At 37.5% G+C, this 21,290-nt stretch overlaps 1 protein-coding gene across 1 annotated transcript in view; it reads right to left on the bottom strand.

Moving 5' to 3' along the window:
- Positions 1-21,290, bottom strand: part of LOC109545980 (apoptosis-stimulating of p53 protein 2) — a gene marked incomplete in the record, with an annotated part of 130,613 nt that overhangs the window by 102,778 nt on the left and 6,545 nt on the right. Inside the window, 2 exon segments of the mRNA XM_048661139.1 lie at positions 9,641-9,736; positions 17,077-17,212. Of these exon segments, the coding sequence (XP_048517096.1) occupies positions 9,641-9,736; positions 17,077-17,212 (232 nt within the window).

Raw genomic sequence — 21,290 nt, 5'->3', positions numbered from 1 at the left:
TTGTAAAGACTTGCTTTGGTCAGTATGTTTTGTTCTAGGTTGGAGTGTGGGTGTATGTATGTCAGAAATACGTGAATTAAGTCATTTAAGTAGGGTGTAGTAACATGTATGCAGTCGTTCAAAGGGTTGTTGAGGCGGGGAGAATTTGCTTTGCCTAGTTTGGTGATGGGTTTGAGGAGCGCCGCCCCTGGCGTGACTGACAGAATTGCCATGCCTACAGCTATACTGCCAGTTTCTGTACGTCGGTATCTGTCCGGGTTTGGTTTTCGTCTCCACAAACATACAACAGTCGGTGTCGCTTCGTTCTATGTAATTGTAAATTAGATGTTTTTTGTGATTGAGTCCGTTGATGTTGGCATATATCAGTTTCAAGTTGAAGGTCCAGTGTTAGTAATTGTCTGTCTCAGTTGATCGAATGGTTCTGTCGGGGAGCTTCTATCGGGTGATAGCATATCTATCATTAATATGTACATGTGGTTTCCGAAGAAAACCATGCAGACCATGCGTTAGAAGTTTTTCCTTTTGCAGTTGAAGTTGTATGCGACTTAGTCCCGAAAACATAAAAAACTGAAGAAAACGAATATGTCTGTTCTTCAACTGATATTTAAAGTTTGTCGGATCAAATCGCTTATAACTTCAGTCACTTCCGGACTTTCTAACGCTCCAAATGGCCGTATTAAGAACAGACATCTTCTCTTCCTTACGGTTTTGGAGAACCTTCACTTGGGGACTTTTGAAAGCTTCGATGAACAAAAAAGCGCGGTTCGAATGGTTGAAGTTTAAAATTTAAAAGTTTGTCGGATAAAATCGCATGTAGCTTTATTCACGTCTATACTTTTGAAAGTTTCGGCATGTCATTTGAAGAATAATCATCTTCTTTTGCTTCAGTTTTTTGTATAACATGACATCGATGAACAAAAGAGCTCGATCCGAGATCAGGATGATTAACATTTGAAATTTCAAAGTTTACCGGAGAAATTGACTTTGGGAATTTCTGAAGCACCAAAATATCATTTCAAATATAGAGATCTTCTCTTTCTTCCGTTTTTGAAGAATCTTAAGTCCATGAACAAAAAGCGGGGTTTAAGTTTAAAATCTAAAAGTTTGCCGGAGAAAATCTCTTGTAACTTCATTCACTAGTGGACTTTCAAAGGCTTTGGCATGTCATTTGAAGAACAATCATCTTCTTTTGCTTCGGGTTTTGTAAAATCTGTAGTCGATGAACAAAAGAGCTCCATCCGAGCTAAAGGGTAGTTGATATTTGAAATTTGACAGTTTGCAGGAGAAATTGACTTTTTCCAAAGCTTGAAAAACTAATTTAAAACACAGACATATTCTGTTTCTTCCGTTTCTAGAGAATCTTAAATCAATGAACAAGAGAGTGGTTTGCCGGATAAAATTGCATACAGCGTCATTAACGCAGATACTTTCTTAAGCTTTAGAGGGTTTAGAAGCTCCAGAGAAAAACTCCAATCGTCATGAAATTCTCACGAAACGTCGATAAACACATTTCCTACTGCGGTATCAACCAAGCAACTTCGTTTTGCAAGATATTTGGTCAAAACTTCATTGACTGAGAATGTCTAAAGCACCAAAATATGATTTGAAACATAGACTTGTTCTCTTTCTTCCGTTTTTGGAGAATCTTAAGTCCATGAACAAAAAGCGCGGTTTAAGTTAAACAATGGTTAAAGTTTAAAATTTAAAAGTTTGTCGGAGAAAATCGCTTGCAGCTTCATTCACTTGTGGACTTTCGAAGGCTTCGGCATGTCATTTAAAGAACAATCATCTTCTTTTGCTTCAGTTTTTGTAAAATCTGTAGTCGATGAACAAAAGAGCTCGATCCGAGCTCAAGTGTAATTAACATTTGGAATTTTAAAGTTTGATGGAGAAATTGACTTGTTAATTCATTGCCTTTGGGAATTTCTGAAGCTTAAAAATCTCATTTAAAGCATTGAGATCTTCTCTTTCTTTTGTTTTTGGAGAATCTTCAGTCGATGAACAAAAAAGAGCGGTTCGAATTAGTGAATAGATGGTAGTTTGAAATTTAAAAGTTTGTCGGATAAAATCGCTTGTAGCTTCATTCACTTGAGGACTTTCGAAATCTTCGGGCAGCCATTTAAAGAATAACAATCTTCTTTTGCTTCAGTTTTTGCAAAATCTGGTATCGATGAACAAAGGAGCTGGATCCGAGCTAAGGTGTGATGAACATTTAAAATTTTAAAATTTGCCAAATAAATTGACTTGTAACTTCATTGTTTTTGGGAATTTCTAAAGCTTCAAAATCGCATTTGGAACATAGAGATCTTCACTTTCTTCCGTTTTTGGAGACTCTTAAGTCGATGAACAAAAAAGCGCGGTTCGAATTAATGAATGGTTGAAGTTTGAAATTTAAAAGTTTGTCGGATAAAATCGCTTGTAGCTTCATTCACTTGGGGACTTTCAAAATCTTCGGGCAGCCATTTAAAGAATAGTAATCTCCTTTTGCTTCAGTTTTTTGTATAATCTAACATCGATGAAGAAAAGAGCTCGATTCGAGCTAAGGTATGATTAACATTTGAAATTTCAAAGTTTGTAGGAGAAATTAACTTTTTCAAAAGCTTCAAAAACTCATTTAAAACACAGACATATTCTGTTTTTTCCGTTTCTAGAGAATCTTATATCAATGAAGAAGAGAGTGGTTTTCCGGATAAAATCGCATACAGCGTCATTAACGCAGATACTTTCTTAAGCTTTAGAGGGTTTAGAAGCTCCAGAGAAAAACTCCAATCGTCATGAAACTCTCACGAAACGTCGAGAAACACATTTCCTACTGCGGTATCAACCAAGCAACTTCGTTTTGCAAGATATTTGGTCAAAATTAATGTCTGCAAATGGCATACGATTAGAAAACGACATTTGGAAAAATTCGTCAAAATTCGTAAACTCCGCTCATCGCAATTAAACTTTCACAAAACATGACATAAGCAGCCGTTATTCATCGATCTATAAGCAAACTTACTACCATAACAGATTTTAGAGCAATCAATTTTTGAAAATCTGTCTTCAAAATTTGCGGCTTAAAACAGACCAGTTGGAAACGGCATTTGCAAAAGCTGATCAAATTTTTGAAAACCTCGAATAACCCTGACACTCGTAACAAAACGTAAAGCAACACATTTACTATGCAACTTCTTCATAAAGAAGGTCTCAGCAAATTTAATTTTTGAAATTTAGTCTGCAAAATCTGTACCTCCAGACAGACGACTTACAAGCTTTAGTTTAAAAAATTTGTCGAAATTCGCCAAACACTCACTTCGTAATACAATTTCAAAGGACGTGAAGACTGGCAAGCTCGATTTAATTATCTAAAAAGCAACTCCATACGTTGGCACGGATAAAAGGTGTTAATTTTGGAAAGCCCAACCGCAAAATGTGCTGCTTCAACACGCATTTCACCATTTCGAAACGGTATTTTCGAAAATTCGTGAAAAATTCCCCTCCCCCCCGGGCAAGAATATCCTTGAGGATGAAACCCTCTCCAAACAGAAAGCAAGAAATAGTCGATTAAACCAATTATAAAATAACTGTCTATTGCGCCTAAGCGCGAATTGTTTAAGATGCTGAGTCTAAAAGACTTTGCATTGTAAACGAGGTTCGTTCTTATCAAAAGAATTTTTTAGACCAGCTTCTGCGATTTTCTGCTTGTCGTTTTTAGAAAATAAACACTAGCATGTAGGTGAACTGAATTACTTACTGAATACAAACTTCACTCAACCGTTGTCCGTTCAACAACCGTTGTCTGCTCCTCCTCTCAATTATTAAATTGGACACAAAAGTTTCCTTTAAGTGATACTCAAAGTGATTATTCAACATCAACTACGAGTTCATTTTTCATCTAGAAACCCTCAGATCTACGGCTGAGGGAATCAAAAGGGGATAAGTATCTCATTTGAAGCCTAAACTGCAACATCTGACTGTTTACCGCGGTCATATATCACAAAACCAGTCAGCCAAATCCCATTTTCCATCGTCTGGCTGACGGAATATTAAAAAAGTTTTGATGGAAAACGATTTGAGGCACATGCAAATTTGAGGAGTTGGAAGTCCATTGTTCGATTCGCTTCGATAGTGAGCGGGTTACAATGATAACTTTGTAAATTAGTTTTGATTGACTTGGAATCCTGTTCAGCCAAATCCGACCCTTTTACCCATTTGTTATCCCTTGACGGCCACATATGAAGCAAACAAGCCAAAAACGGGCTTTTAGTATTCGACCAGCGATTTATCATGCAAACTTTAAAAACAGTTTTTTGGGTAAGTTTGACTAATCGGACTAGAATAACTAGATAGGCAACGTCGGGGACATTTAAGATTAGAAGACCAATAGAAGGTAAACTAATAATGATGGCAAATGCGCCCTCTTCAAGGATTAGAAATGCAATTTTCACGTTTATTAGAGCTCTCAGATGTCTTTTCACAATTTCGTGCCCAGATGCCACGTTATCCTTTGAGACGAGCTCCGTTAAAGAGCTTTTCATTTTGTGCCCTTTCCGGAAACGCCAAATTAATGAAACTGTCGTCGTTTGTTTGTAAGGTTTCGAAGTCAAAGGATATAGTTTCTATTTTAATGTTTCAGTTGGTAAATGAGTTTTTTAATTATCTATCCAAAGGTATAACAAGGAGTGCTGTGGATCGATTGGGTTTTGAGATATGAGAGAAAATCGGGCGGCATGTTGCAAACCGATGGTCTGATTTCGGCTGGAAATAGGCGCTTGATGGGGGAAGTTGTATATGCTTTACAACGGAAAATGGGCACTTTTTTGCTCTATCCAGTACTCCATAAACGAGTCTTTTTGTCTAAAGTGGTCTAGAGATATGTGTGACGGCATGTTTCAAGTGATGGTGAAACTTTGTTAAAACCATCCCTGAAAGTTGGCACGCAATTTTTTTTTTGCGGTAAAACTATCAATGTTAAGTGTCATTCATATGCAAAATTCAATGCGCTTTCCAGCGGTAAAAGTAGGGATTTTTAACCAAACGCGTCTGAAGGTAGGAAGGAAAGGCTGGTAGTATGTTTAAACCGCCGTTAAAATTTAGACTGAGAATATCGCGCTTTATCCGAAAATTAGCTATGTTTTACTATGTAAACTGTACTCTTTCAAGCACTACCCAGAAGTGCAAAAATTAATTAGGGCTGTTTCCAGGGATCGCCGCATTTTGCCAAAACTAGTAAGGAGAAACTGCTTCCTGTGCAAAAACTGCCAACATGTACTGACCATCTTTCGCTTAGCAAAATGGGTTTTCATGCTCTATCCAGTAGTGTACAAACGGACGTCTTATTCCAACTGGTTTTTGAGATATAAACGAAAAGTTGCCAGCATGTTACAACCGATTACCTCGATTTGTAATACCGCCGTTAAACATTAAGCTGGAAGTAGCCTTCCTCCTGCAAAAACTCGCCATGTCCTATATGGCTCTTTCTAGCGCTATCTAGTACTGTAAAAATAGTCTTTTTATTCCGAGTGAGTCTTGAGATATCAAGGAAAATCTGCCGGCATGTTTCAAGCCACCGGCGAAAATTAGTATTGGAAAATTGAGTTTTATGCGAAAACTGCCAAACTTTTGTAACTCTCCTTTGCCTGCCCCCAGATGGTTTTTTCATCCTCTATCCAGTGTGGTAAAAATGGTTTTTCTGGTCGAAAATAGTCTAAAGATATGAAAGAATACGTGGCGGCATGTTTCAAGCGATGGTCTAATTTTGTTGAAACCGCCGCTGAAAGTTTGCAAGCAAAAAATTGTTTTTGTGCTAAAACTATAATGCGTTATCCAGTGCTGTAAAAACGGGTTCTTAAGTTCTATTGAGTCTTGAGATATCAAGGAAAATCTGGCGGCATTATACAAGCAACAGGAAATTTTGTAAACTTTGCATCTTGTGCGACAACTGTCAACATTTTATTACTAACATCTTCCTGTGGAAATACGTGTTTTTCATGCTCTATTCAGTGATGTAAAAACGAACTATTTAGTCCAACTGATTGTGGAGATATCAGGGAAAAGCTGTCCGCATGTTTCAAGCGATGGCCAAATTTTCAGCCAAACCGCCATAAAAAATGTGCAAAAAGTTACGGTTCTTGCGCGAACACTACCAATGTTTTACGTTATAAAATATGGTTTTCATGCTCTGTCCACTGGTGTATAAATAGGCCTTTTCGCGCATATGATTCATGCGATATGATTAAAAAGTCCAATGGACTGACTCAAAATAAACCCTGCAGTTTCACTGTCCACGAAATCTCTTCTGCTCAATAGCTGCTTAGAGCATTTTCGGCCAAATAAGCGCAAACACACTTCCTCAATTTTCCCATGTGAAAGCAAAGCAGGAAAGCTTACAGCCTAATTACTAAATGTTAACTTTGAAGGATGCACCTAATACAACTTCGCACCGAGCAAGCGGCTTTGAGCTCGATTTGCCCGCAAAACTTTCCCTCATAATCCCACTTCGGCAAAACTTGCTAGCTTTCACTTTGTTACTGTTCACTTTGGGACATTGCTGATGAAATTCCTGCTGAACAAACCCGAGTCTAATAAGAATGCGAGTCGCTCCTCTGGATCAGGCCGAGCCCAGTCTCTCTCATTGTTTCGTCGAAAGTGTCTAATTGCGACTACATCTTAATTTCAAATGCTCTTTACCGAACGGCAACATTAATCTGGTATCGCAAAAAATGCCGAAGAACCCGAAGGTGGGTACCCAACAACAATGCCCATTCAACAGCTGAATTTATGCCATAGAGAATGTTCGAAACCGCTTTACATTCATGTTTCGAACGTTAATCATACCATGTCAGTCTTAAGAAGATTTCGTGATATTTTCAGTTCGCAAACCTCAAATGGTATTCCGGGGTGTAGCAAACGTAGCCTAAAATGTGACTTTTACTTGGAAAATCACTGCGGGCAAACAAATGTGGTTAGTTTATTAAATGCGCTCTTCAAAACTTCGAATGTATAACAATGTCAGACATTGATGGAGGTAGACTTAACCTTACAGCCGAATCAACTCGTTTGTACCTTCATTTTCTCCAGGACTTTCTAAGAATTCAAAATATGACTTGAAGAGCAGATTTCTTCTTTTTCTTCAGTTTCTGTAAAATCTTAAATCGAACAAGAGAGCACGTTTCAAGCTAAGGAATGGTTGGCGTTTGAAGAATTATAATTTTGACAAATTTTTGAAAATTAATTTATCTCAACACCTTCTGAGTCAAGGGCTGACCTATAAATTGTGAAATAGAGCCTTTCTCGCTTCCCCTAATGTGGAAGCTTCATCATCATCAGAATTTTGCAAACATTTGGCCGAAAAGAAAATATCTGAACCTGCACATACATTTTAATATATATACTTTTCACTATATTTCAAAAATTAATTGCTCCTAACGGTACTTTCCTGGTATACTGTGTTACATATCGTTAAATAGAGCTTGCTCTGCTCGGTGAACTCTAACCATGCCGATTACTTACGAATTTTGACAAATTTTTGAAAATTCTACTGCTACCTCGCCTGAATCATGCCTCAGATTTTAGTCGCCTATTGAAGATCGGGTTTACACAATTAATTTCTCTTACATTTACTCCAATAAAAAAGTGTTACATATTTGGTGAAATAGAGCTTTTCTTGCTCTACATTCCCTGTTAGTTTTAGTGCGAGAGCGGGTTCTGAAAAAATTTTGCAATTTTTTTAAAATGTGGCTGTTCACTCATCGGTCTCAAGCCGCATAGTTTTCAATAATTTTTTTTTCTGCAGCGAACTTCACTACAACTTTCTGCTTCCATCGTTTATTAGAGCAGCAGGCTTTGCTTTTTACGCCAAAAAAATTCACAGTCTTAGAAGACTTTGGGAATTTGGTAGGAGTTTTTGAAATTTTCTTACCGATTTCCTTCGAATGGTCTCTCACCGACAAACTTTCAAAATCCAACGACAAATCCAAATCATAAATAAGACGAGTATTAAAAAACTCGAAAAATCGGAAAAAATTGAGAAAATCACAATGTAGCTTAACATTTTGTCCTATTTATTAATCAACTGAAGGGTTTTCCTTCACTGTTTGACTCAACTCCAGTTCATTTGCATGCTCCAAGTCGGCCAAACTTCCGAAGTTTTGCGTGATAAGGAAACATCAATTCTATTACGCCTATCCAAACTAGTCTGGAAAGTTTTCCCCGAGTAAATCTTCAGACAGTTTCGCATAGACAATAAAGGGAAACTTCATTTGCGTATTTCAGTGGAAGACGCCGCGCCAATTAATTGTTAACCTGTCGTTCGTTAATTGGAAAAGTTGTCGCTAGCTGGAAAAATAGGCATTTTTTACTTTATGTGGAAAGTTTCACTCTATTATAGTTTTAATAAATGTTCCCATGAACCTGCCAAATCTAAGCTTGTTGTTGGGAAGTCCTGTGAAACTTTAAGGACCCACTGGACTTTAAGCTGGGAAACTTTTCCTATCAACCAAGATGATTAAAAGCGCTCCTTCGGCTCGTTAAAAACAGTTAATTGAACAGATGTTTCGAAGCTAGTGAAACTAGCGTCGAACAATTTAAAATACTGAAACTTTTTTTTTTTTTCACACAGTTGATGATGTTTTTCCAGAAAAAATGATTTCTGTTGGAAGTCTGTTCTAGCCCAAATGCTTTTTCTGCCAGTTCGCGCTTTTGTAAAAAATGTAGTACGACACATAACGTTTCTATAGGGTGGACAACAAAAGAATGCAAACGTTTGAGGAGAGAAAAATAATTACACCTAATAAGACTTCAAACAGAATTAAAATCGCTTGTTTTAAAGTTGAGGGAAATTTTTCCGTGTAGCATTTTCCGTGTTGATCAGTTTATGTTATAATAAATTAAACAGAAAGGTGAAACACAATGGGGGGAGGATTGGAAGAGCCAATCCCCAAACGCACCAAGATGGATGGGAAAGACAGTGAAAAATCAGTTCGGGGTGAAAAAATCCAGCTGACTTGAGTGAATTTTCTTCTCGATTTATTTTTTATCCCAACACGCCAGGCTTTCCGCTATTCGGCGAAGGAACCGTTGAATCTGTATCGGTCCCAAGATTAATTGACGGTTTCCCCGAAAGGGTGCGTTTTTACGGGGGTTTTTGCGAAAGCCAGAAAAAGGGCGCAATTTTCATGACATCCCTGTGAAATATTTTGCTTAAACCTAGCTTACTAACCCAAAAATCCCCTGTTGAACTATGGCGACCAATATTTTAAAAATCTCAAAAAAAATCGACACTTAGATCTGAAATATTCGGCATTTTTCATCGAACATATCGGTGTATAACCGGCGAAATGCGGCTTATAGGCCTGCCGCTGACCACGCAGTTTGGCCATTTGGGCCTACTATGCAGGCAACCCTTTTCTAGTTGGTAAAACCTGTCGAAGGAAATAAACGCGCCTGTTTGAACCAGTTTATCACGCTTTATAACTGTTCGGATCAGTCTGATGTATTTTAAAATAATAAACAATCGAAATAAGCTTTTAACAAACTCGTAAATTTCGACGCCCGAGCTTTTAGCTCTGCGACGTTTGGCAAATGGGCAATTCGTCGTTTGCATGAATTTTTAAAAGCCGAATGAATCGTTATTAAGCCAATGTTTTCTGCAACTTACCATTAGCCCTTAATGTGGTGTAGCGGAGCATCAGCCGACCGGATCCCCATCGTTGCAGAATTTCCAGAGGACGATCCGAGTCCTTAAGCGGCACATCTGGAACAGTAAACAGTTTCCAGCTCAATTCGCTTGAGTCTAAATGGGCATATTTGCAATGCAACGCGCGTTATTTAGGCCTAAACCTACGAAAATCCTATCAATCTTCTTCCGCCCGATTGATGTATGGTGTTCGAGGCCTTCCCATCCACATGATTGATTTTATCGAATGACAAAATATAGAACGACGCTTTCGCAGTGGCCACATCCAATCTACGGCAATTAATCATGACTTCCATCGGCTTACCTCCGTCGGCGCCAAATCCTCCCAAAAAGGTAAGCAGAGCATTTGATCGAGAATGTGTCTTTGTACATGTTGAACTGGAAGGAAACAAATGAGTTTCTCCCATGGGTTTCATTGAATAAATCAATTTAGATTGCGAAGACTTTGAAGGAAAAACTCTGCAGAGTTTTTGGGTCGATTAGGCGCAGATGGAGTTTGTGTGTGATTTAAATCGTGTGAACAGAGACTGCAAAAACCTTTTCATTGGTCGTATTCGAATTGAACCCATCAGTGTGAAAACCAAGGGGGTTTGTGTCTCCCAAGTGCAGTTTGAATATGCAAAAATGTCTGAAAAGCAGGGAAGCTGCAGGAAATAAACCCCAATTCTTTAGAGAAGTTTTCAAAAATACATTCCTCGTACTGGTTTTAATCCAGAGTTACTTACCTGGTTCAATAGAGCTTTATTATTTCTTGGTTCGCGTTGAAAGCCTTTTCGCTATAGAAGTGTTCTTCTAATTTGGAGGAATTTTTTAAAAGTCAATGTTTTATCGCCATTTTCAGGTCGCACATTTCGCAGACCAGTTTTCAAAAATTAATTTCCTCTAAATCGGCAAATGGAGGGAGTTTCAAGTAGCATTGTGAGTTTCATTGTGATGGAAGTTTTCATCGATTTTTGACGCATTTAAAAAATGCCCCAACGAGCAATTTTGGCTCACTAGGTTTCAAAAATGTATTACTCCTAAATCTGCTCTAGCAGGAAGTTGCTTAGTACATGGCTAAACAGACATTTTTTTGCTGTAAACGATTTGACAGTTTTATCAACATGGGAGTTTTGGGTGAATTTTGACAAAGTTTTCAAAATGCTGCTTTCATATCGGAGCTTTCAAGGCGCGCATTTGGTAGACTTGATTTGAAAAATCAATTTCTCTTAACTCTTCCAACAAGGATTATGATTTGACATCAATTCTGTACAGCAAATTTTATTGTAATTGGAGATGTTGGTAGATTTACAGGAATTTTTGAAAATAACGCTCTCATATCGTAATTCTCAGGTCACACGAGACAGACTAGTTTTCAAAAATTAATTTCTCACAAATCGTCCTCCCGAGAATATGGCTTTACATACAGCTATATAGAGAAATGTCGCTTCTACGTTTGCCGAAAGGTTTATCATAATTCGAGTTGTTGGTAAATTTTTGGAAACATCGCTGTTATATCGAAACTCTCAAACCGCACAGTTGACTAGTTTTCAAAAATTAATTTCTTTTAAATCTTCCGAACGGGAATATGATTTGATATCAACTTATATGTGTTGATCGTTGTACTACGTTTCGGGAAAATTTCATTATTATTGAACTTTTTGGTAAATTTTTAAAAATGTCGCAGCTCTTCAACCGCAGATTTGGCAGACAATTTTTCAAAAATTAATTTATCTTAAATGGTTCACCTGAGAATATGGCTTCACATGAAATTGTATAGAACAATGTTTCTTATACGTTTTCTGAAAGGTTTATCGTAATTCAAGTTGTTGGTAAATTTTTAGAAATTTTTAGAAACACCGCTGTTACCTCGAAACTATCAACCCGCACAGTTGACAGAGTAATTTTAAAAAAGTAATTTCTCTTAAATTTTCTAACCGAGAATATGATTTAACACAAATTTATTTAGAGCCATCTTCCTTATACTTTTTGTGAAAATTTCATCATAAGTGGAGTTTCTGGAAAATTTGCGCAATTTTTTTTTAAATGTCGCGGTTGTATCGCAGCTCTTAAACCGCAGATTTGACAGACAAGCTTTCAAAAATCTATATCTCCTAAATCTTCAGAGCGAGAATATGGCTTTGCTCACAATCGTAAAAAGCCATGTTTCTTCTACGTTTCCTGAAGGGCTCATCGCGTTTACAGTTGTTGTCCAAATTTTGAGCATATTTTGAAAACATCACTGTGTGAGCGCTTTGAGCGCTGCGATATGAAAGCGGAATTTTCAAAATCTTGTCAAAAATTTAGTGAAAATTCCATTTCGCTGAAACAACAAAATCCCTATTTAGCCAGCCATGTACCAAGCAACTGCTCGAACAGATTTAGGAGCAAATTAATTTTTGAAACCCAATCAGTCAGCCAAATTTGCACGTTGGGGCATTTTTAAAAATGCGTGAAAAATCGTTGAAAACTCCCAACACAATAAATCTTACAGCACTTTTAGAAGAAATAACTCTCTATTTTTTCATGCATAAGCCAACGGCCTGCGCTTACCGGTTTAGAAGAAACTGATTTGTGAAAACTGGTCTGCGAAATGGGCGACTCGAATATGGCGATAAAACATTGACTTTTAGAAAAATCTTCAAAATTTGGATCTAAAAAATTTGATTTCAATAAATTTGTTTAGAGCAATCGTAGTTCTACGTTTTGTGAAAATTTCCTCGTAATTCGAGTTGTTGGTAAATTTTGAGGAATTTTTTAATATAGCGCTATCACATCCCAACTCTTAACCCGCAGATTTGATAAACAACTATTAAAAAATTAATTTATCTTCAATCTTCCAACAGAGAAGATTACTTTACATACCACTGGATAGGGTGATCTTTCGTCAAGGTTACGGTAAATTTTTATCGTACTTTCAGTCGCTGCAAAATTTACACGAATTTTTTTAAATAGCCGCTAGCATAAAGAAATTCACACACCGCACATTTGACAGACTAGTTTTCAAAATTCAATTTCTCCCAAACCTGCCAAACTAGTTTAAGGCTTTACATATAATTGTATAGAGCGATCTTTTCCGTACGTTTGGTGAAAGTTTCATCGCCATTAGGGGGCTCTAAAGATTTTTTTTTAATTTCGCCGTCAACTCGTACTTTCAAACAATAATTTTCAAAATGCCGCTGTCCAGTTCCCTCAAACAGCACATTTGGCAGACTAGCTAAAGACAAATTAGCTTTAGAGGCAATTTCTGTCTAAATAATTATTTTGTTTTCTCCTTTCTGGCGTTGTGCATGAAATTGCAATCAGTAAGACTTAGTAAACTGCAGAGAAACTCTCCACAAAACGGATTTGTTGTTCGATTCAATATCCATTAAAGCGCATTGACATCACTCTTTCACTAAACTTCCTCTGCCCTGAAACTTTGGAAAATATCGATACACGTTTCGAGCTAATATGATTGATGACCATCTGCATGACACAATAGCGAATTTCCCTGATAATTTTCACAGTTTTGCACCATCGGAACTGCACTTACTTTTGTTCGCAAAGTCGTTTTCCTCATTGGTTCGAGATTTGGTGCTGGATGAGGTGACGATCATCATCTTCCCTTCAACACTCTAAACACTGGAGGAAATAGGAGCTACTAGCTAAGGAAGGTTTCAACAAAGCCACACACGTTAAGCTAGAACTGAATCTAATAAAACGAAAAATGTTATTCCAGCCAGTTTCGAACCTGGATCGATGAGTATGAATGAATTACGATGTTACAAACCGACCGTTGCGGGTTGTCTTACTCGATATTTTTCCCTTTTAGGGTCATTCGACGGAATTATTTACCACATCCTCGAATGCCCAGACAGTAACTCTTGAGTTGCTGGCGCAATTTTCCTTCAGAATAAGCGAATCAACGGGAATTTGCCAGCTAAAGCCCAAACGGAAAATCCAAACTGCCTAAAAGCTTAATTCACTCATTATGGGAGAAGGGCCTCGATGGCGTGCAGGTAATAGGCGAACCACCCGGAGTTATCGACCAACTAAACAACTAAATGAAACTCATGTAGCATTCGACTAATAAAATTAGAATATTCTACAAAACGCCCCTAAACTGGGGCAAAGTTTAGAGCGATTTGAGCCAATAATTTCCGGCAAATACGAATCACAAAGCCCGGCCTTGCGACCAACTCCTTAAGAGCCCTGCTTGCTGCCTTTGTAGGAGATAATTGCTGCCATAACTTAGCCAGTAGTTACATATCTGGCGGTTACAAGTCTAGCATGGAAGAGTATGAATATGATATGAAATTAATGGGATTTATCATCTTCTGCAGGTTTATTCAGCTGGTATTTGCTCGCTTTGGCGAAATAATGGGCGTTAAAGTCAATTTATAGCGTAGAGTTGAACTGGAGGGATGGGGAATGGAGGAAAACTAAGACGAATGAGAATGAATTTTATTGAAAAGAACTAGGAAGGAGAGTCAAAGAGTGCAAGCCAGCTGCGGAATGCCGCTTGCATTTAACCAGGCTCTCCTTGCTTTATCAGAACGATTCAAAGACAACAATTTAGTAAAATGAACTGATGATTTTCCAAGCACATTGGATTCACTTTGGGCCCTTTGCGGGGCAAACATTGATAACAAGTTCGCCCATTCAGTCGGAGCTCCCATAAGAGGCTTAGTTGGGATCGATTTCCGATCCTACAGACCTTTTTCTGCATTTTTCATTACAGATCCTGCGGCTCCATGTCCGGAACATGACAGAATAAGCTTCTGTTGATTGATCTGAAAACGCCGCTTTTTCGTCCTAAGTTTAATGATATTCAACTATTGCATGATTCTAAGCAATTTCAAATGCAGAAACTAAGAAAACCTCTATTTACAGGAATTTCCATTAGTTATCCTCAGGTGCTCCATCTCCGAAACGTGTTGCAATAAGGTTTGTTTGACTGATAGAAGCACACAACAGTCTGAGTCCCAATTAAGTTTGTTAGTCTTAAAGTGTTTGCAAAAAGCAAAAAGTGGGAAATCGAGAAAATGCGGATTTTCTTCAACTTCCTTTACCGATCTTTAAGCTCCATGGGCGGACCAGATGAGAAAAAAGGCGATTTGGTTAAGGAGAAACCGAGTCTTCCAAGTTGAAAAATATTCAATTGCTTCAGAATTAACGAAATTCCAGCTAAAAATGGTTATTTTCGGCCATTTCCATTAATGATTTTCAAGATACATGTCCAAAACGTGTCAAAATAAGGTTAGCTCGATTGATAGAGAAACGTAACAGTCTGAGTCCAAATTAAGTTTACCTATTGGCCTTGAAGTGTTTGCAAAAATCTATGAAATTCCAAATGGAAAATCGAGGAAATGCGGATTTTCTTGAACTTCCATTACGTATATTTAAGGTCCATGGCCGGACCAGATGAGAAAAATGGCGATTCGGTTAAGAAGAAACCGAGTCTTTCAAGTTGAAAAATATTCAATTGCTTCAGAATTAACCAAATTCCAGCAGAAAAATGGTTATTTTCGGCCATTTCCATTAATGATCTTCGGAATCCATGTTCAAAACGTGTCAAAATAAGGTTCGCTTGATTGATAGAGTATCGCAACAGTCTAGGTCCCAATTAAGTGTATTGGTGATCAAGTGTTTGCTAAAACCCATGAAATTTCTAATCGAAACTGAAAGAAATGCGGATTTTCTTCAATTTCCAGAGGTGGAACACATCAGAACATTTGGTTCCTGACGAGTTGAAAGTTCGCCGAAAACACCAATAAATTTTGAGGAAAAAATGCAAGCAATATCCATTTTATGCACTTTTCATGAATATCTGATCTTCAGGCTACAAGTTTAGAGTATGTAAAAATGAACTTCAGTTGCTTGATAAGGAAAAGCAGCCGTCCAGGTTTCGTAGTTTTCAATTATTTGCAAGAATCCTTCAAATTTCAAAGAAAAATGGCGAAAACATGGAAAAAACACAAATTTCCATAAGCGATTTTCAGCTCCCATGACTCCACAAAGAACTTCACTTGACTGATTAGGAAATGCAGCGCAGCAAGTTTGATTGTGTTCAATCGTTTGCAAGAATCTATCGAAATAAAATAAAAAAGTGGCCAAAATATGGAGAAAACATCGATTTCCATTCATTAGTGATTTTTAGCCTCGATGACCGCAATATATCAAAGCACGAAAAATACCTCACTTGACTGATTTAGACGCGATTAGAAATATTCAGTAGTTTGCAAGAATCAATTGGAAAAATGGCCAAAACATGAAAAAAATTTCCCCATTTGGAGAAATTTCCATTAATGAGTTTCATCTTCATTATTCTAAACCAGGGTTTTTCGGAAAACGCCAATAAAATTTGTAAAACCTTTTTTTTTCAACGAGTTAGAAAAAAACGTACACTTAACTCCCTTAGATCTGACATCCTGCTCATTTGCACTAAAGTTTTAAATTTACTCCAAAGCCTTGGCAGATACGCGAAAAACACTGGAGACCAAAAAGCCGAACTGTTTTTGGAAAACCCCCCAGTGGCGTCACACCAAAAAATTATACGGGGCACAAACAAAGAGAATCTTCATGAAGGAAAAATACCGTAAAGCACTTGAAAAAACCCCCGAAAAAATTTCCAACTCCCTTCAGATGCAACACAATCAACCAATTCACAGCATAAGAACGTCTACAATAAATCGTGTATCATACACCTCAAGATTATGACATGCACTTAACCAATCGACGTTCGTTTTAAACTTTCCGTGAGCGCCAAATGTAACTTGCACATTTTCCATTATGGTCCTTCAAGGTGTTAGTGCAACCTACTGGGGGAACCCAAAAAATAGCTTTTGCCCAATCCTAATCAACACTTGACCTGCAGTGAATCCAGCAGATGATGGATCAATTGCATACCATTAACACGGGAAATGATGATCCGTATTCAGTTGATAAGTTAATAATACGCGGGTCAAAGTCGCCTAAGCCGTAGGCTTATTATTTGCGGCGGAATAGGTGAAATCGCAGCTGGCAGAGACGCACAGGGAATATAAATTATTCCAGTTTCATCCCGATTCCAGCCCGCACCTTCCACAGGTTTCATTCGGGTTGCCGACGTGAAATGTGTTAGTCTGTTATTACCGAGGTGTCAGCGTAATTACAATATGGCAATGTTGAATAAATTACTTTGCGCGTATGTGTTTGTGATTTGTTAATTTTCCCGGCGTTCCTCACATGGAATCCTACATAATTTTCCTCATTTGGCTGTTTCACCCCAACAAAACTCCCCGCCTTTATCGGCCGATAGCGCAAAAACTATCGCTCTGCCAGATTTTCTTCAAAACACCTTTTTTATTGCCCATTGATAGGCACACAAAGCAAATCATAAAAAGGCCGATATACTGGGCGGCCTAAAAACTACAGCCAATTTAGCGGGGGCTTACCTTCAATTGCCGGGCAAATCAGTTTGCAGTGTTCATCTCCTGGATCCCTGCAGCATTCGATAATATCCGAAACAGTTGTATGAGGCGTAATGGGCACTGAAGTCTTGGACCCATAGTTAAACACTGTCACTATCATCTGCAAAAAAACAAAATTTCGGTATTTCGGTATTCCTCAATTATGTTTTTTTTTTCAATTACAAGCGAAACGTCCGAGGCGAAATCAGTCGAGAATGCAGTAAATTGAACACTAATGCGATCTGGGCAATTATCAATGAATCAATCAAGTGCACACGAACCGCAAACAAAAGTGGAAAGAACCCGAGTGGTTTTGGGTGCGGACATTGATCTTGGCCAGACATGTAAACCGTTTCTGGATATTGTGTTTCCACGGCTTCGCTCGGATTGGATGACAAGCACGTTTCTGTTACGAAATAGCCGAGGAATTCGATCGGAACGCTCAGTTATATGACACTTTTACACCCGAAGAGAATGGAATTGTTACAGAAGAATTGCTATTTGAAACGTCGAAGATTGATTACAGTTCACTTGTCGGGTTCTCACTTTCATGGACTTGGCACCACTTTAAACATTTATGTGCGGTGAAACCAGATATGATGTGAACTGGGTGGACCCTTTTCAAGTTTCATCAAGATTTTTTTGGCTTGTGCCCGTTACAACTTTTTTGTGGGTCGCTACTGCACGATTTTTCCCAAAGGTTGCCTGATTCGCTAGGAAACTTTTGGCTCCTAGTGTTTTTGCGTATCTGTCACGAGTTTGGAGTAAAAAACCGATTAATATTTGCTTTCCAGTTTAAGAGGCTTTGAGTTTAATCGTTTGGTTATCCTACAAAAAGACTTCTGAAGAACAATACTTTTTCGCTTTCAGCCATTTAAATCGTGCAAATTTTGGCTCATTTGAACGAGGATGGTGTCCTCTACACTTAACAACTGGTAAGCGGACGCTTTATGAAAAACTCCAATTTTTTTCCGAATTAAGGCGACAAACCCACCGAAAAATGTTTCGTTTTATTATAATCCTTTAATTTGAAAAAATGCAAATTTGCTTTTTTTCTTGCTTTGCTGCTTGAAGCTTTTCAAGTGGTTTACCATCTTCTTTCTTCAAGAAAACTTTCTTGGGGTGCGCCCCTTTTAACTTTTTTGTGAGTCACCACTGAATTATTTTTCCAAAACCGTTCGTCTTGTTGATTCATTGGCAAACTTTTTTCTCTCTAGTGTTTTTTGAGTATCTGTGAAGGTTTTGAAGTACAAAATTGTTTAACATTTTAACAGTTTAAGGAGCTTTGAGTGTAATCATCTGGTTTTCCTTCATGTTTCATCCAAAAAAAATACGTTTTGCAAGTTTTCTTGATATTTTCTGGAAAAATAATTGATTTTCGGTGTAGTATATTGAAATCCTCCAAATTTTGGCTCACATCAAACAGCATTTTTGCTTCTACAGTGCCCTATAATGCTCATATCTACACTTCTTCAACCGCAATGGTTATTTATAAAAAAACTTCCATTCTCTCCGAAATGTTGGTACATAAACTACAAAAGATTGATTTTTCAATAATAATTCGAAGGCTGCACTGGAAAAAAGAGCATTTGGTTTGCTGTTTGGAGCTTTTCAAGAGGTTTACAATCTTCTCGCTTCAAGAATATTTTCATGGCTTGCACCCCTTGTAACTTTTCTATGAGACTAAAAAAATACGTTATGCAAGTTTTCTTGCAATTTTCTTGAAAAATAATTGTTTTTCTGTTTAGCATATTGAAATCCTCCAAATTTTAGCTCACATCAAAGAGAAGTTTTGCCTCTGAAGTGCCTTATAATGATAATATCAACAATTCCTCAACCGCTGGTTAGATGGTGCTTTATGAAAAACTCCCATTTTCTTCCCACTTTTTGGTGAATAAACAACAAAAGATTGATTTTTTAGTAATAATTCGAAATATTCAGTGGAAAAAACTGATTTGGTTTGCTGTTTGGAGCTATTCAAGAGGTTTACAAATTTTTTTGCTTCAAGAAAATTGTCTTTGCTTGCGCCCCTTGTAACTTTTCTCTGAGACACCGCTGAAGAATTATTTTAAAAGTGGTCGATTGCTTGGTTCATTGGCAAACTTTTTTCCTTCAGGTGTTTTTTGCGTATCTGTGAAGGGTTTGGAGCAAAAAATATATTTATCATTTGCATGCAAATTCAAGATATTCTGAGTGCAATCGTTTGGTTTCTCTTCAGTTTTCACCCAAAAAAATACGGTTTACAAATTTTCTTGAAGTGTTCTGCAACCAAATTTGCTTTTTGGGTTGGATCATTGAAGCTCTCCTAGCTTTGGATCATTTCAAAGAGGATTTTTTCCTTTACAATGCCTTAAATTCCCATATCTACACTTCCTCAACGGCTGGTTAAATGGAGCTTTATGAAAATATCCCATTTTCTCCGAAATTATGGCGAAAAAACCAGCGGAATAATTTTTCATAATAGTTCAAAGGGTTCACTGAAAAAATGCGCATTTGTTTTGCTGTTTGGAGCGTTTCAAGTGGTTTACAATTTTCTCGCATAAAATAATGTTTTTGGCTTGCGCCCCATGTAACTTTTCTCTGAGACGACACTGAAGCATTTTTATGAAAGTGATCCATTCTCTGATTCATTGGCAAACTATTTTCTCTCTAGTATTTTTTACGTATCTGTAACGGGTTTGGAGTAAAAAATTGTTTAATATTTGCATGCAAGTTTAAGGAGCTTTGAGTGTAATCAACTGGTTTTCCCTCATGTTTCGTCCAAAAAAAAATAAATTTTGCAAGTTCTCTTGAACATTTCTTGAAAAATAATTCATTGCCGGTTAGGATATTGAAATCCTCCAAATTTTGGCTCACATCAAAGAGGATTTTTGCCTCTACAGTGCCTTATAATGCCAATATCAAGACTTCCTCAACCGCTGGTTAGATGGTTCTTTATGAAAAACTCTCATTTTCTCGGCAATTTTGGCGAATAAACAACAAAAGATTGATTTTTCAATAATAATTCGAAGCTTCACTGAAAACAGCGCATTTTCAAGAGCTTTTCAAGCACCACTGACCAATTATTCTCAAAGAGTCGGATTTTCTGATTTATTGGAAAACTTTTTGCTTTTTAGTGTTTTGTACATATCCGTGAAAGGTTTGAAGTGGAAACAGTTTTTCCGTATCAATAAAAAATTTTCAGGCAAAAAAATCTTTAACATTTGCCTGCTAATCAGCAGAAGAGTCATTTGGTTTTCTGTAATTTTTGTTCTTCATCTACCTCAATTTTCATAATCTCGCCCTGAAGAGCATTTACAAAGAAATTTATTGAACTTTTGAGTCTGAGTTTAAAATATTCTTTTCTTATTGCCGCAAATAATGCCGAAAATTGAGCTCAAAATTCAAGCATTAAAATGTCCATATCTTCGGGTTTCTTAGTTAATCTATGGTTTGGACCATGCAAATTTTTCAAGTTGAGTATTTTTTCGCCTAAAACCTGCCTTGGGATTCGCTTATCCATATCTATTGGCTTTATGCAGAAACGAGCAACTGAAACCCCTTTTCGCAGGAATTAGCGCGGAAAAGCAACAGAAAAGTGGAGGTTTGGATGATTTCATATGCAGCAAGTTAAAAAAATTGCGCATTTGTTATACTGTTAGACTATTTTGCAATGGGGATAAGCAGCCACATTTTCTACCATTTCCACATCAATTTTTCGCTGTTTTTCTTAACTACGCTAACTCGGATGCGCGCAATTTTTACTGCGAAAATTCCAGGACAAAAATGTCTTTCCAGCCAGCCCAAACTCGCCTCATTTAGTTTTGATCGGCAACACAAAAAAATTATTTGCGTTTTTACCACCTTGTACTAAAGTCGTGCATCCACCCAATTCTACGGGGTGTTAGAAGAGAAACTGCCACCTTACCAGCAAGGAAATCAACGTTATCGGCACTCTGCCTGAAACTGAATTTGATATTGGCCACAGACTACATACTATTGGCGCTAATGAAGTGTGTTCCCTCACACCCAGCTCTAATGGAAATCTAATAACGCTGTTAATGAGTTCTCTTATCTGGTATCTTTCTGACAAAGAGGCGAACTGGAATCGATAATGAACGCATCCGAAGTTCGGAAGTTAATTCGATAAAGCGATTCGATGCATAGTCGACGATGCCCATAAATGCATTCCCGCTCAACTGGGGCCTCTAATCAATAGC

The sequence above is a fragment of the Dendroctonus ponderosae genome, unplaced genomic scaffold (genome assembly GCF_020466585.1).
Source record: "Dendroctonus ponderosae isolate FM_Combo_2020 unplaced genomic scaffold, Dpon_F_20191213v2 Dpon_F_20191213_1, whole genome shotgun sequence".
Classification (NCBI taxonomy): Eukaryota; Metazoa; Arthropoda; class Insecta; order Coleoptera; family Curculionidae; genus Dendroctonus; species Dendroctonus ponderosae.
Note: the sequence above shows the minus strand (reverse complement) of the source record. Positions and strands in the feature narration are given on the sequence as shown.